This window comes from Spinacia oleracea, chromosome 4 (assembly GCF_020520425.1).
Source record: "Spinacia oleracea cultivar Varoflay chromosome 4, BTI_SOV_V1, whole genome shotgun sequence".
Classification (NCBI taxonomy): domain Eukaryota; kingdom Viridiplantae; phylum Streptophyta; class Magnoliopsida; order Caryophyllales; family Amaranthaceae; genus Spinacia; species Spinacia oleracea.
In genome coordinates this window covers 181,144,162-181,158,002 of record NC_079490.1, presented here as the reverse complement: position 1 = coordinate 181,158,002, position 13,841 = coordinate 181,144,162, and the positions used below count along the sequence as shown (strand labels likewise).

At 36.4% G+C, this 13,841-nt stretch overlaps 1 protein-coding gene across 2 annotated transcripts; it reads left to right on the top strand.

Moving 5' to 3' along the window:
* The first annotated feature begins 496 nt into the window (after window positions 1-496).
* Window positions 497-13,545, top strand: LOC110781834 (uncharacterized). Of its 2 annotated transcripts, XR_008932536.1 has the most exons (12): window positions 497-969; window positions 6,295-6,537; window positions 6,973-7,134; window positions 7,426-7,535; window positions 7,935-8,043; window positions 11,321-11,476; window positions 11,596-11,711; window positions 11,786-11,952; window positions 12,615-12,745; window positions 12,835-12,975; window positions 13,082-13,260; window positions 13,408-13,545. XR_008932536.1 is itself a non-coding variant. In XM_021985878.2 (11 exons), exons 1-10 carry the CDS (start codon window positions 565-567, stop codon window positions 12,943-12,945), a joined length of 1,710 nt encoding a protein of 569 aa, XP_021841570.1. In that variant the 5' UTR covers window positions 497-564; the 3' UTR covers window positions 12,946-12,975; window positions 13,082-13,545. The 2 variants fall into 2 exon arrangements, 1 of the variants encoding a protein (XP_021841570.1); XM_021985878.2 differs by having other exon boundaries at window positions 13,082-13,545.
* Window positions 13,546-13,841: the final 296 nt, after the last annotated feature.

Below are 13,841 nucleotides of genomic sequence, written 5' to 3'. Positions count from 1 at the left end.
CACATAAAAGATCTTAGCTCAGAAGAGTTGCATAGTAGTCATATAACACTTGTTTGATTATTTTTGAAAACGGATTTTTTGTGCGTTATCGATTCATATCATGTATTCCGTATTAAGTGTTAAAATAGACCAGTTACTGTTGAGTTCAAAAATGTAAAGAATTTTTCATACCGTCTAACTCTTTCAATGGAGCGTTTATCTATCAGTCAATCAATTCAATTACTTTACTTCTTTTGGGTTGACAATGATAGCAAAAGATTACTAATTTTTTTTCTTCTTAATAGTAATCATATGGGCACGGACATATTTACAACAAATAAATTCGAATAAAAGTCAATGTGCAGACCACATACTAGTTTATTATTTATATTCAGTTAAGTTCAGTTCATTCTAATTCAGTAATATTTAACAAGTTAATTTAAATTCAGTTCATGAGGATTCAATTCATTTTAATTAAGTTAATTTCAATTCAGTTCAACTTTAAAAGCAGAAACTACAAAGTGCAAACAGAAGTACTTGTATATCTTTTTCCAAAGTGAAGCAGCAAGCTCAACAAACTCTACAATGGCAGGCGCCATAACCATACCCACAACTCACACCCTCCGACTCATAAACCCACGCTCACATTCATGGCTCCTCAATCTCCGCCACATCTCACCGCCGTCATTTTCTCTCTCCACCGCCACCTCCGCCGCATCTCTCTCTCCTGCCCCCTCCACTGCAGAAGAAGAAGATTCCGACCACCACAATTCAACCCCATCAGACACTCCTCCAAAACCCAGCAATAAAAGCGCACCGTTTTACCCCAAAAGAGGGCAGACCCTTGAGTTAGTATGCGACACATTGGCGTTTAAAGGGAAAGGTGTTTGCAAAGTTCCTGAAACTGGGTTTGTTCTTATGTGTGACCGTGCTCTTCCGGGTGAACGCTTCTTGGGCCGGGTTACCCGTAAAAGGGGTAGTTATGCGGAGGTAATAGGTTTAACGTAGCTTAATTTGGTAGATGTTAATTCATTTATTGGGTTTATTATGCTATAATGTTAGGAACAATGGGTTTAATTGATAAGGAATAGGTGGAAATGTTGTGTTTTATTTGTCTCCTGAAGTATTTTATGGGATATGAATAGTCGAAAAGGAATTTTCGAATTCTTTTCAAAGATGGTATTATGGGAAATGGATGTTTGGAACAATGGATTCAATTGATGGGGAGTAATTGGGAATGTTGTGTTTATTTGTTATACTTCATTTGAAGTAATTGATGGAAATGAATGGATAAGGAATAGGCGAATTCTAGTAAAGTACAGTCTGATTGATTATATTTCATCTAACCATGAAGGGAATTGAGTACAAAGTTGGGGGAAATATTCTAATTTTGTTGACACCTTTGTAGGAGGTATGGCTACTTACATTATACCCTCAATTTTCCTTGTGTGTTATGATTGGTGAGATAGGTTTGAATTTGGTCATATTTTCTGTAGTGTTTGTGAAATAATTTAGGAGCATTTGTTAGATTTGAGTATTTTAAGACAAAGGTTTGAATTTGGAGTAGATTGAATCAATTTTATTTTCTGTCCCCTTCCAATCAAGTGGGTAATGAAAATACCTCCTTGCAGTTGCAGACGTAAGGCTGCTTACAATTCTAGCTTCTTCATGGCCAGAGTGTTAGGCGTCCGGGTGATGTTATCATGTGATACAGTTTTCCTTTCGTTCTGTACTATACAGAAAGGTAGATCAAGGATTACAGCGTGTTTGGTTAGAATTTTAACAATCACCATAATGGAATGGAAAGAACATTATTGTTTCTTGAGTTTGTTTTGTTAACTTTGTTTTCATTCACTTACTTGGCCTAATCCCTATCTCCCAAAATGATTCCCTTCCTCCTCCAGCGATAACAGTTCTGTAACTTCTGTTACCAAGGAATCATAAAAAGACAAGTGCTGCAGCTTAGAGCCTTAGACGGACTGCAGTGAGAAAGATGACGCGATAGGGATATTGCACTGTTGGAGAGGGTGGTTATTGGCTTGTAAGGAGGGAGCCCTGGAAGTTTGATTGAAAAGTGACAGTATTTTGTTGGAACTAAACCAAACAACCTTAGAGAAGTTATGGAATGGGTTAACCTTAGACAACTGGTAGCTTTTCTTTTGTAGGGCCTACCAAACGTGCTCTTAGTGTGCAAGAGTGGGATAATGGATTTCTGGCGTGTCACCCATTTGAGGATATGTCCAATAGTTTGTAATTTGCATAGGTGTGGGGTTGTTAAGGCCTGGTCATTTTTCTCAAAAAATAAGGCTGGCTTGAAGTGTTATTGTGTTAGTATATGGTTTATATTTGGCAAAATTTCTGCTATGGTCTGTTCAGTGTCTGCTTGTGTTGCTTAGATAATTGTCTTTCCTTGTTTCAACATAATTGTAGGAGTGAAGTCCTTGTGTGAACTCATATATGGGAACTGAATTACTGATTGGGTATATACTCAAAGAATTTGGATCTGTATGTTAGTTTTCTGTGATGCTGGTAGTTTTAAAAGAAATCACTATCCTACTCCGACAAGACAGAACTGGGTTAAAACTTTACGTTAGTATTGAACTATGGTGAGAATGGATGCAATTCTTGTGAATTTGTGATGTCAGACATTTCATGATGTGTCAGTGCAAATGTCAGTGATGCCTTTTCCTTCTGTTTTGTTCCAGAAACGAGACAATTGGCGCCTTGGTGGTATAAATTAGGGAATGAAGCTAGAATGCCAAACCCATGTGATAAAAGACACTTGAATTGTTTTTCTGCTTATCTGTCTTGTGGGTTTTGGCATTCTTTTCCCTTCTTTTTCACGGGGGTTGGGTAGTGGGGTTAAAAGGGTTGACAATGGTGCGGGTGCGGTTGTGGTTTCATACCCCATACCTACCCAAATTTTCTATACTCACTATGCCACCACCTAAGCATACCAAATTTTCTATACCCACTAGGCCACGACCTAACCATTACCCATAGCGAGTAGCCAGGTATCCATTCCATACTTGTGATGGCGGTTACATTCTAAAACCGCACTTTCCTAACAGCCATTTGGATGGACATTACCCGCTTAAGTCCGCTTATACCTGCTTACCACCCATCTTGAACATTCATATCCACCTGTATCCACCTCCAAAAACCAAATAAATAAATAAAAAGACGGAATCAAGAACGAGGTCTCTAAAAGGAAAATTGCTGGTTACTTTTGGAATATTGTGTGGTGGGGTTGGCAGGTATGTCTATATTATCTCAAATCACACTCGCTTCCACACCTCCACCACCCATGGTGGATATAACTTTTAGGTTCACAACTTTTGGCAAGAGTGCAGGCGTGCAGCTATGAAATTCAGTTTTGGGTTCGGCTGAGATTAGGGGCTTGGCTGAGTTAGTTAACGTCTTGGCTACAATGAACCTTGCTATTATTTGATTAAATTGTTGTGTTTAACTTCAGGGTTAAACTTATATCTTGCTTAGTGTGTGTACAGCTATGAGATTTCAGTTTTTGGGATTTATAAGGTTTAAAACTTGAGAAGGCATTTTTACTCGTACAATTTCTGGCACTAGGTTAGGGGGCTTGCAAGTTTTATAGTGTTATTTAAACTTGGCTGCAACAAATTGAATGGCTTTAGGTGTGGAGGAGTAGGCCAGGGAACTTAAAGCTATATATGCTAACCACTTAACCAGCTGGTAATCAACAGTATGTATGAAAAACCAGCTCTAATGCATCATTCAGTATGATGGTTTTTAAATAGACATTATTAGTTACTCTCTACTTATCTCTCTTTCCACTTCTACCTCTATTTTACTCGTTCTGATATTTGTTATGTTTTTAGGCAAACTGATTGGGGTTCAGAAATTGAAATTTACCAAACTAGTAGGATCGATATCAGGATGTTCAGTCATCAAGGTGCTTAGACTTTGTACTTTAGCTACATGCTTCTTGTCTCTATGTTCATAAATAAGGCTGATGACATGTTTGTCATTACATGAAGCTATATGTGGACTTCTAAAATATTAAGATCCTTTTCTTTTATTTAATTGTGTATGAAGTTCAAACAGTCATGGTTTAATGTTGTGGACACTGGATAACATGCTTCTTCTACATGCTTGGAAAGCGGGGAATAACACATTATCACTGCATGAGGGCCAGTTTTAGGCTAGATGGACTTCTAAGAGATAACAATTACGAGTATTTTCTTTCGCTCAGTTGTATATTATGTTGACACAAGTCATGACTTATGGTTTCAGGAAATTGTTCTGGAAGTGGATTGTCAAGATAGGTTATAAGTGTTACTCTAGATGATGTTTACTCAAGGAACCTAGGTTGCACAGAGATGTGCAAGAGGATATGTACGAGTACGGGGGCAAGGATGAGATACGGAAAATTTCAAAAATTTAGGGTGTACGGCATGGATACGACAGAAAAAAAAAAATATTAAAAAAAAGAAAAAATGCGTACTAAAAATTAGAATTTAAAGGCCCAAATATAAGTAAAAATAATAAGTAAATAAGATGTTTTAAAATAATCCGAAAGAGAGGATACCACATGACTACTTAAAGGATAACAAAAAATCACGTGCCTGTCAGATTTCTCTCTCCGAATTTTGTTGAAGGAAGAACTGAAGAAGGAAGGTACAAGTACAACAATGGTGAGGCATGGAATTTGGGTAGATATGGTACAACAACGTTCCAGATTTAGATCCCGTCTTCTCTGTCCGAACCCCACCTTCCCCAAAAATTTAAGACGCCCCCAAGCCGTCCCCATGACTTCCCCGTACCTTACCCGTCCCTGACCCCGGCACAAGAAATGGCAGTGGCTGGCTGTCCCCGTGCAACATGAACCCTATCCTGTTCACCCTATCCTGTTCTTTCATGGTATCCGGGGTTGCTGCACTAACAATACTTTATAAGCCTGGTTCAGATAAAAATAACTGTTACGTAGGACTGCTTCTTACGGATCAGAGATGATTAGAGGAAAACAAGTCAGTGATGGACTTTCTCTATGCAAGTATGATGATAAACTCGTTTTTTTTTTCCATTTTTTTTGGACTAGCGACATTTCTGTTCGGCTCTAATATCCTGTTTAGCTTTTCACTGACAAGTAAGAGTCATTAGCAAAGAGGAAAGCTGATTAGAAATTGTTAGGCACCTGTTCCTTTTGGCTTAACTTCAGTTTCAGGACTTATTTCTCAGTTTAGTTCAGTTTAATTCAATTTAACTCAACTTATTATTATTATTATTATTATTATTATTATTATTATTATTATTATTATTATTATTTTTATTATTATTGTTATTGTTTACATTATTATTTTTATTATTTATTATTATTTATATTATTTATTATTATTATTATACTACCTCCGTTCCTGAATGTTCTTTACGCTTACTATTTGCACGGACTCCAATGCAATATTTAACCACTTATATATCCATTTCCGTATGTGAAAAAATTATAAAATTTGATATTTTGAAAATACATAACGAGACCAATCTAACAAGATCTTACATGATAACATTTTGATGTATATAACAATAAGAGTTCACGGTCAAAGTTTTCATACTTTGGACACATATTTCAAAGCGTAAAGAACATTAAGGAACGGAGGTAGTATATAACTAATTATTTACTATTAATTTAATATTAATTACTATAATTTATTATGTATCATTTATTATTATTTTTTAGTAATTAAATTATTTATTATTAATTTATTTTTTTATTTTTTTATTTTTATTTCAGTAATATTTAGTTAAGTTAAGTTCAGTTCAAGAGCATTCACTTCAGTTCAGTTCAGTTAGTTAGTTTTAGTGCAGTTCAGTTCAGTTCAGCTCTAAAGGACAGGACAGGGCCTTAGCACTGCTTCTATTTTATTATTTTAGCAGTATGTATTTGAAATATAATGGAAATGTTGTCATTGAGGATACTCAGCATTGTGTCTTTCGCATTAGAAAGGATGGCTGATCTTTGAAGAGACTGCATTTCATCCTAGCGGTTTTAGAGTTGGTTGATAGTTCTTGAATGGCGGTTTGTTTTGAGTTCCTACCTTTTGTGTGTGAGTTTTTACAACTTCCTAGGAAAAGGAAGTTTGTTTTAATTCAACCTCCGGCCACTCACTTTGGAATACTATGCTGTACAGTCATGCTGTCGTGAACTTAAGAAGTTTGTTCGAGTCATCCTCGTTGTTTTTATGTGATGATAATATGATATGCTGCATTTAGAAACTGAATTAAATTGATAGTTTATTGACTACTTTTACTTACTCTGTCAATTTGAATTGTTTCTTTTAGGTGGCAAAATTAAAAACATTATCGCCCCACCAGGATGCCGTGGATGCTCCTTGTGAATATGCTTCATATTGTGGAGGCTGTAAGACTCAGAGTCTGTCGTACGAAGCCCAAATAAAATATAAAGAACAACAAGTTCGGGAGTTGATGATACATGTTGGGAAGTTTTCTGATGAACAACCTGATTGTCTCAGCATTATGAAGCCCATTGTTCCTTGTGCAAATCAGTTTCATTATAGAAACAAGGTTAGAGCATCCCATCTCTTTTACACAACGATAACAACAGCAGCAGTGTTCATAGAATAATATTGTATGCTCAAAGAAAAGCTAAAATAAATGGAAAGTGAATGGATAGCCATTACGAAAATCAGTTGTCCGGTGGAGCATCTTCCTTTCTGTGTTTGTCTGTATATAAGACATCTATACTCAAGGAAGAGTATGTTTGCTGGTAAAGATGAGACATTATTGTCAGATGGTCTTGTCTTGCTAGTAGAGTGTACGTTCATATTGTTTATTTTGTTGTATATCCTTAACACTTCGACTTTCCAAAGTTATCAAGTTGCTTCATGGTTTAATGTCAAGTTAATCAGTTAATGCTTCTGTTTTGTTTTTATTTATATTGATATCTGATATTTATGTAACTTAATGTGAAACATAATGGGTTATGTTGCTCTTCTACAGATGGAGTTCTCATTTAGCAATAGAAGATGGATACCTCAAGAACTTTGGGAAGAAGAGCAAGGTAGTGGGAACGAGTATGCCCTTGGACTTCATGCTCCTGGATTTTTTGACAAGGTTCTCAATGTTGACAAGTGCCTGTTACAAAGCGAACCTGGCAATGCGGTATGTTAAATTTTATGTACGTCGCTTAGAGATAGATGGACATTTAGCCCTTTTATTTTTGTGGTCTGTTCTGGGTAAGAAATTATATCAGCTATTACTTTTATGTCAAAACACTACTTTCTTAACTCTCTGGAATCTGGATGCAAAGATCAATTCTTGTTTACATCCTTGTCATATCTGATTGTATTTACGCTGACGTTTATGTGCCATCTTGTCATTGCCATTATCATGTTAGACACAGAGAAGTGTGGTTAATGATCTATTTCAGTTAATTTGTATTTCTGATAATAGGTTCTCTTGGCAGTTCAAGATTGCTGGAGAGATGAGAGCTTAGGCCTTTCTCCTTACAATGTTCACTCCCATGCTGGATTTCTCAAGCATCTAGTGATAAGAACTGGCAGGTAATCTGGTTTTTTAATCCCACAAGTACCATAAATGTATTCTTGATTGGGTTCAAGATAGTACTGTATGTCGCGTACATGTGAATATTCAATTTATATCTTATGAAAACAAATAAAATATCACTGTATGAATTGTGTTATAAAGGGTCTTATAGAATCTGATGAAGTATATGCCTTCTCCATGGAGACAAGTCAATATAAAAAGTACAAAGGATCTCTGGTTATCCATGACTTTACATTTGATTGCGCCTCTGAAACCCGTTTCTTTTCTTATACTGTGACTTTCATGTTAGAATAAAGTAAGGTTATCCTTTTGTCAATGCTTAATTTGGTTGGAGTTTGTTAGATACTTGGATTATTAATTCTAAAATTAATGGTGGATGGTAATTAATTTTGCAGGGATGTCCAAACTGGTAAGCCTGAAATTATGGTCAATTTTGTTACTTCTGCGTACAAGCCGGAGCTATTACAGACTCTAGTTGAGAAAGTTTCAGCCATCACTGAAGTGGTTAGTCGCATTTATATTCTAATAGTTACTGTTATTGACATTATTACCATGTTCTGAAAAGTAATCATCACTTTTTCTTTTTAAGGCGGTGAGCCTTTATAGGTGCACTGCTCATTGGGTAAAAAGAATTAAGCACTAGAAAGAAATTATATGGTGGGGAGAGTGTGGGATTATCGAAGCTCTCATGTTTAGTGTGTGATTTCTTTGCTGATGATGAAACATGAAATAAATATTTGTTTCTTCCTTTTTGTCCTCTCAGTTCTATAATAGTTAGTTTATAGTAATATTTTAGTTAGGAAAATTGGTCAGTTTATTGTCCTTGTTTATTTTTCTTTTGGACTTTAGTCTAGTACATCCACTTTCGTCACCCTGACTCGGTACATTTTCTGGATGGATGACTATATGCATTTATTCGTTGTAACATTGCTTTTAGCCTTGGACATACCCATTAAGTGGAAGCCTCTGTCCATAATAAAAGCCCAACTGTCCAAGTTCCAGGCTTGCACCATCATCCTTAACGGGGAGTGTTCCAGTTTGGCCTTGCATCACCCAGAAAGAAAGAATGGAAGAGGAGAAGGAAAGGGGTATGTGAGGCAAGAAGAACATCAACCTTGCTCATGAATAAAATCCAAATGACCAAACTTCGCTGAAAATTGACTTAGAAACAGCTTGGCTTCAACATTCTTCGGTAACTTACTGCTTGAGTAGTTCCCTTCCTATAGAGTTTTAAAAGGTCTCCCATATTTGGCAGGACATGAAAAATGGTTGGGAGGTTTTTGATAAATACTCCATGGTGCCTGGGAGATGGGAAATATACCGTTTTTTGAATGGATGATTGGATAGGTATGGTTCCAGGTAATCTCATTCAGGCCCCTTTCAATGGGTGAGGAGAGTTGATGTCTCGACTCTCTCCTTATTTACTTGTCAGAATCTGTTCTCCCCATCCCTTTTCCTGGATCTGGTAGGGTATCTGCTGCCTATGTGATTGGAATGTTCTAACTCATAAAGGGCAATGATGTTAAAAAGAAGGATAGCGATGATGTTAATTGGGGTTCCATCTGGAGCGCTACTTGCCGTCCTAAAATCGAATACTTTCTGTGCTTGACTCCTGTTCTTTTTATCCACGAACAGAGTGAGATCGGAGATCACATCCTTTATGAAATTTGAAAACATACCTTAAATTATAAAACTTGGATCTACACTAATACTCCCTCCGTTTCGAAAAAATGGGGACACTTACGCATTTCACAACAACCAAGATAAATGATTGGAAAGTAAGAAATTAGTATGGGAAAAATGGAATGTTGTAAGAAAAGCATAATAAAAAGTTAGGTTGAGTGGAAAGTTATGAGTAAAAAGAGAATACAAAAATAGATTGAGTGGGATGTTGTAACTAAAGTGGGAAAAAGAATGCATTAAATATGGTGAATCATCTACCAAAAATAGAATAAAGCACACTGTCCCTATTATTTTGAAACACCCATTTAAGGAAACTGTCCCCATTATTTCGAAACAGAGGGAGTATGTCTCAAACCTCTTTTATTAATAGCAGACCTTGACAACCTTCATTCTACCTTTTACCAGAGACTTATCCTTGGAAGAAACCAATGGATTCTCAGTACAGTTTCTCAGTCCGTCCCCAATGGCGGAAGAGAACCTGTTGGGCTTAATCATTCAATTTCTTATTTAACTTCCAAAAAGAGGGCTGTGATATTAATCAAACAACTCATAATTCCCGAATGTTTTAGTTGCATTTAGTTTATTACGAAGTTCGAGATTATAAAATTAGTATTATTCAAGTATGAATTTCAAGTCAATTTGGTTTCCAATTAATATGGCTCGGGAAATATAAGGTTTGGATCAATTCAGTTAGTGATAACAACCAGATTTCAGGTATATAAATATAGATAGGATATATATTGGGCTATTATACTTTCAGTAACACAAAGATATTAGGGTTGGTGAGTGGTGACATGGTGGTGTTTTGACCTTTTAAGGTTGGGTCTGTTTCTTCAAGTCACATCATGTTTGCTAGGTCTATAATTGATTTTGCTGGCCATGGAAACATCAGGGGAAAGATGCTTGGAGTTACATATTGAAAAAGTGATAGAACTTGTTCCTGATAATTTGTAAAACGGAGCACTGTGAAGAATGTTTCAATAAAGAATATAGTTGGGGATGCTGATGTGAAAATGGTGTCTGTTAGTAGGTGAATCGAAGCATTATGATGTACCGGAATCGGTTTCAGAGATTATTTTAACTTTGAAAGGGGTTTTATATGGCCTAGTAACAGTATGCCGATGATAGTAATGAGCTCAAAACTTAAGGAGGTTACTTCTCTAAACGCATCGCAGTTAAGTCAGTATGCTCCAATTGAAATGATGACAATTCCATTTTTTTTTTATTTTTTTGGTAAATCAACAAAATCTATATCATCAAAACTTCAAACCTTTTACAACCTGCCTCCTGCTTAAGAACAAACAACCTGCTAGGTAGGACCCTGAGATAAGATGCTTAGGGGGAGGAAAAAGGGAAGACAAAACAGGCTTTAACAAGGCCAAAGGAAACAATACAACTAATTACAAGTTGTAAATCAATTACTGTCCCTTCTGCTTACTTGTTGTCCTACATTTCCTATTAGCTTACTAATAGTTTTGTATAAAATGAAACAGCAGGCTATGGTCTTACTTCCCCTTTAGCAAAGTCAAATACATGGATAATCCTAACAACAGCAATGTTTGAAGTTATGATGTCCGCTTCATATAGATGCTGGATGTATCCTCATATATTTCGGATGGCATTGCACATGTGTTATATTTTAGCTGGTAGTTTGATGAGCAACTATTTGATAAGACTGGGACTCTGGGAGATGATTCTTTCATTGAGAGGTTTTGTTAACTGAGAGGTTCCGATGCTGGGAGATGATCCTTTCATTGAGAGATGAAATGAGTGGTAAGCATGGCTGCAAAATTTGGGGAATGCAGAAGCTAACTGATAGAAAATAGGATTACCTTTTGGATCGGTTGTTGTTACTTGGCAAAGAACAGAGTTTTCAACTAGTAAGGGCCTCAATTCTGAAAGTTGATGCGACGTCTATCTTTTGTGTATATTTATATTTTCTCTTCGTATTTCTCGTTTTCTCCTTCTTTAGTTAAATAACCGAGAGGTTCATTTTAGTCTTTGGAGGAGGAAGTCCTAGCTTTCTACTGTTTCTTTTCACTGTTACACTTGGCATGAAATCATACTGGTTTTTAAGTTTCCTTCTTCTGATAATTAGGCCAGCATTGTGAACAACATAAATACCTCAGTTGGGAGCACTTCAATTGGGGAGGAGGAACATGTATTGTATGGGAAACCTATTATTGCAGAAGTATTGAGAGGGCTGACGTTTCAGATTTCAGCCAACTCATTCTTCCAGACAAATACACAGCAGGTATATTCATGTTAATAGTCTTTGTATGACCTGATTCTATAATCTGGAGTCCTGCTGATCTTAGTGTTTTAAATATTAACAACTTCCCTGGTTTAATGCCAAATTTCATACTTCTTCAGGCGGAAGTTCTCTATGAATTAATTGAAGATGCTGCTAGTCTCAAAGGAGACGGCTCAGAGATTGTGCTGGATTTGTTTTGCGGAACAGGCACCATTGGTCTCACACTTGCCAGAAGGTTGGGATTGTAGCATTTGGTACACGGTGATATAGACTATACAGTATTACTCATTACTTGTCTTATAATCTCAGAGCCAAGCATGTGTATGGCTATGAAGTAGTTGCTCAATCCATCGCAGATGCTCACCAAAATGCTGACCTGAATGGCATCTGTAATGCTACGTTTGTCCAAGGAGATCTTAATAAAATTGATGAGAACTTTGGAAAGAATTTCCCGAGGCCTGATGTAGTGATATCAGGTAAAATATCTTACTCTACAGTCCCACTCCTGTTCCTACCTGGGAGCAATTTCTCCTTCTAAGTTCTAATTATACTTTTGGCATTTCTTTATTTGTTATTTCAAGCGAATGAATTCCTGATTGTAATTTGATTTCCCTTTATTCTGAGGCTGGAAATATGTAATCCGTCCACCCCAAGTTAATTGTGATGCTTCTGGTTTTAGGATGTTTCATTGGACTGTCACAGTTTTTTTACCATCTTCCTGTATATCTATGTCACTATTCCGCTGAAGCGAATAGTTATTGGTTCTCATCACCTTTTCTTAGTGTACAGGTTTTGTCAATTCAATCTGGAACGTAGGGAGTTACTTTCGGCATATTTCCTCATTTGCCTTATGTCATTTTGCGGCCATTTGTTTTACGCAGAGTAGTAATCGTGTCATTTTGCGGCCGTTTGTTTTATGCAGAGTAGTAATCACTAGGATGGCAAACTACTAGATTTTGTTTATATGGTTGTCACTTATTCTTACGGTCTTGCATAGATGTCTCTAGTAATTGTATTTAGAATTATATTTAGGTTCTGATCAATACAAATATTTGTATTGAGCATGCTAGTTTCTAATTTTTTAATTGATGTTTCATATTTTTGGTTAGCATAGCTTATTAATTCATCAACATTTCAGATCCAAACCGTCCGGGAATGCACATGAAGTTGATCAAGTTTCTTTTAAAGTTGAAAGCCCCTCGAATTGTCTATGTTTCCTGCAATCCTGCCACATGCGCTCGTGACCTTGACTACCTGTGTCATGGCTCGGTATATAGCTTAATCTTCTATTGTTAGCTTCTGGTTTCTGGTGTTGGTTTCCCGTTGGCTGAATTACCAGGTATATGGTGTCTTTGCAGGTGGAGCAAAATATAAAAGGATGCTACCAATTAAAGAGCATCCAACCTGTAGACATGTTCCCTCACACGCCACACATTGAGTGTGTTTGCTTGCTGGATCTCATTGACTAATTGTTCAGACTTCAGACTATTTGCATTAAGGTTTAAAATCTCTTTTAGATCCCAAAACTTTCTTCAGAACTCGTGTATTTAATTTTTTTTGACATGTTTGTTCTTTTCTACTATTTGTAAAATTACTTTTTTGCAGGGTCATTTCTCATATGAATGAAAGGCCAAAATATCCTTGTTCAATCTGTTGCTGTTTCTAAGAACTCAACAACGTCTGGAGGTCCAATGCTTGTACAGCTACAAGCAGAAGGTTGTCCTCAACTGCGTCGCAGAAAATATTTTATTTTACAGAGGAATGAATTACTGATGTTTCCACCGGTTAGTAGTCGTTCATTACTTTTTTGCTGCCAATATTACAGTCATATAACGCACCAGCACAGAAAATATTACCAATTCATGTATATTGATGGATCTGGATACGGGTTCTTACAGAAATTATATTTTGCTTTTGAAATTGTCCTGAAGGTTTCATGCTACCTTGGCAATTTGGACTTGCAATTTTTGAAGTAGTTTCTTCCAGGGTAGAAGAGTAATCAGATTGTATACAAGTACTAGTATGTTTATCAATGAAATAATACAACTTGTGATTATTTTGACATTCAATGTTGTACTCGTAACCACTGCACTGAAGGACATTGAAATTCAGGCGCACTCCTAATCTTTTGGAGTTTCCATTGTGAATATAATATTGGTAATAACTAATAAGGTTGATGATTGTATGTAAAATAAAGGTTTTGAGTTATGTGCGATTCGACTCGATAATCCTGAGTTGAATGGGATTTCTTAAGAAATTTTCTGCCCTTGAAGACTTGTCGATGTAGCACTGTCTTCTTTTGGTGTGCTGTTGTCTTTGTTTCTTGAGTCCTGTAAGGAGGGAGTTGAAACTGGTTTAAGCTTAA

Excerpts from the sequence above, each read along its gene's own strand:
- LOC110781834 (XM_021985878.2), top strand. The coding sequence starts at position 565 with ATGGCAGGCGCCATAACCATACCCACAACTCACACCCTCCGACTCATA. Across the intron at positions 11,477-11,595 it reads TCCAGACAAATACACAGCAG|GCGGAAGTTCTCTATGAATT; the intron begins GTATATTCATGT and ends ATACTTCTTCAG. Across the intron at positions 11,953-12,614 it reads GCCTGATGTAGTGATATCAG|ATCCAAACCGTCCGGGAATG; the intron begins GTAAAATATCTT and ends TCAACATTTCAG.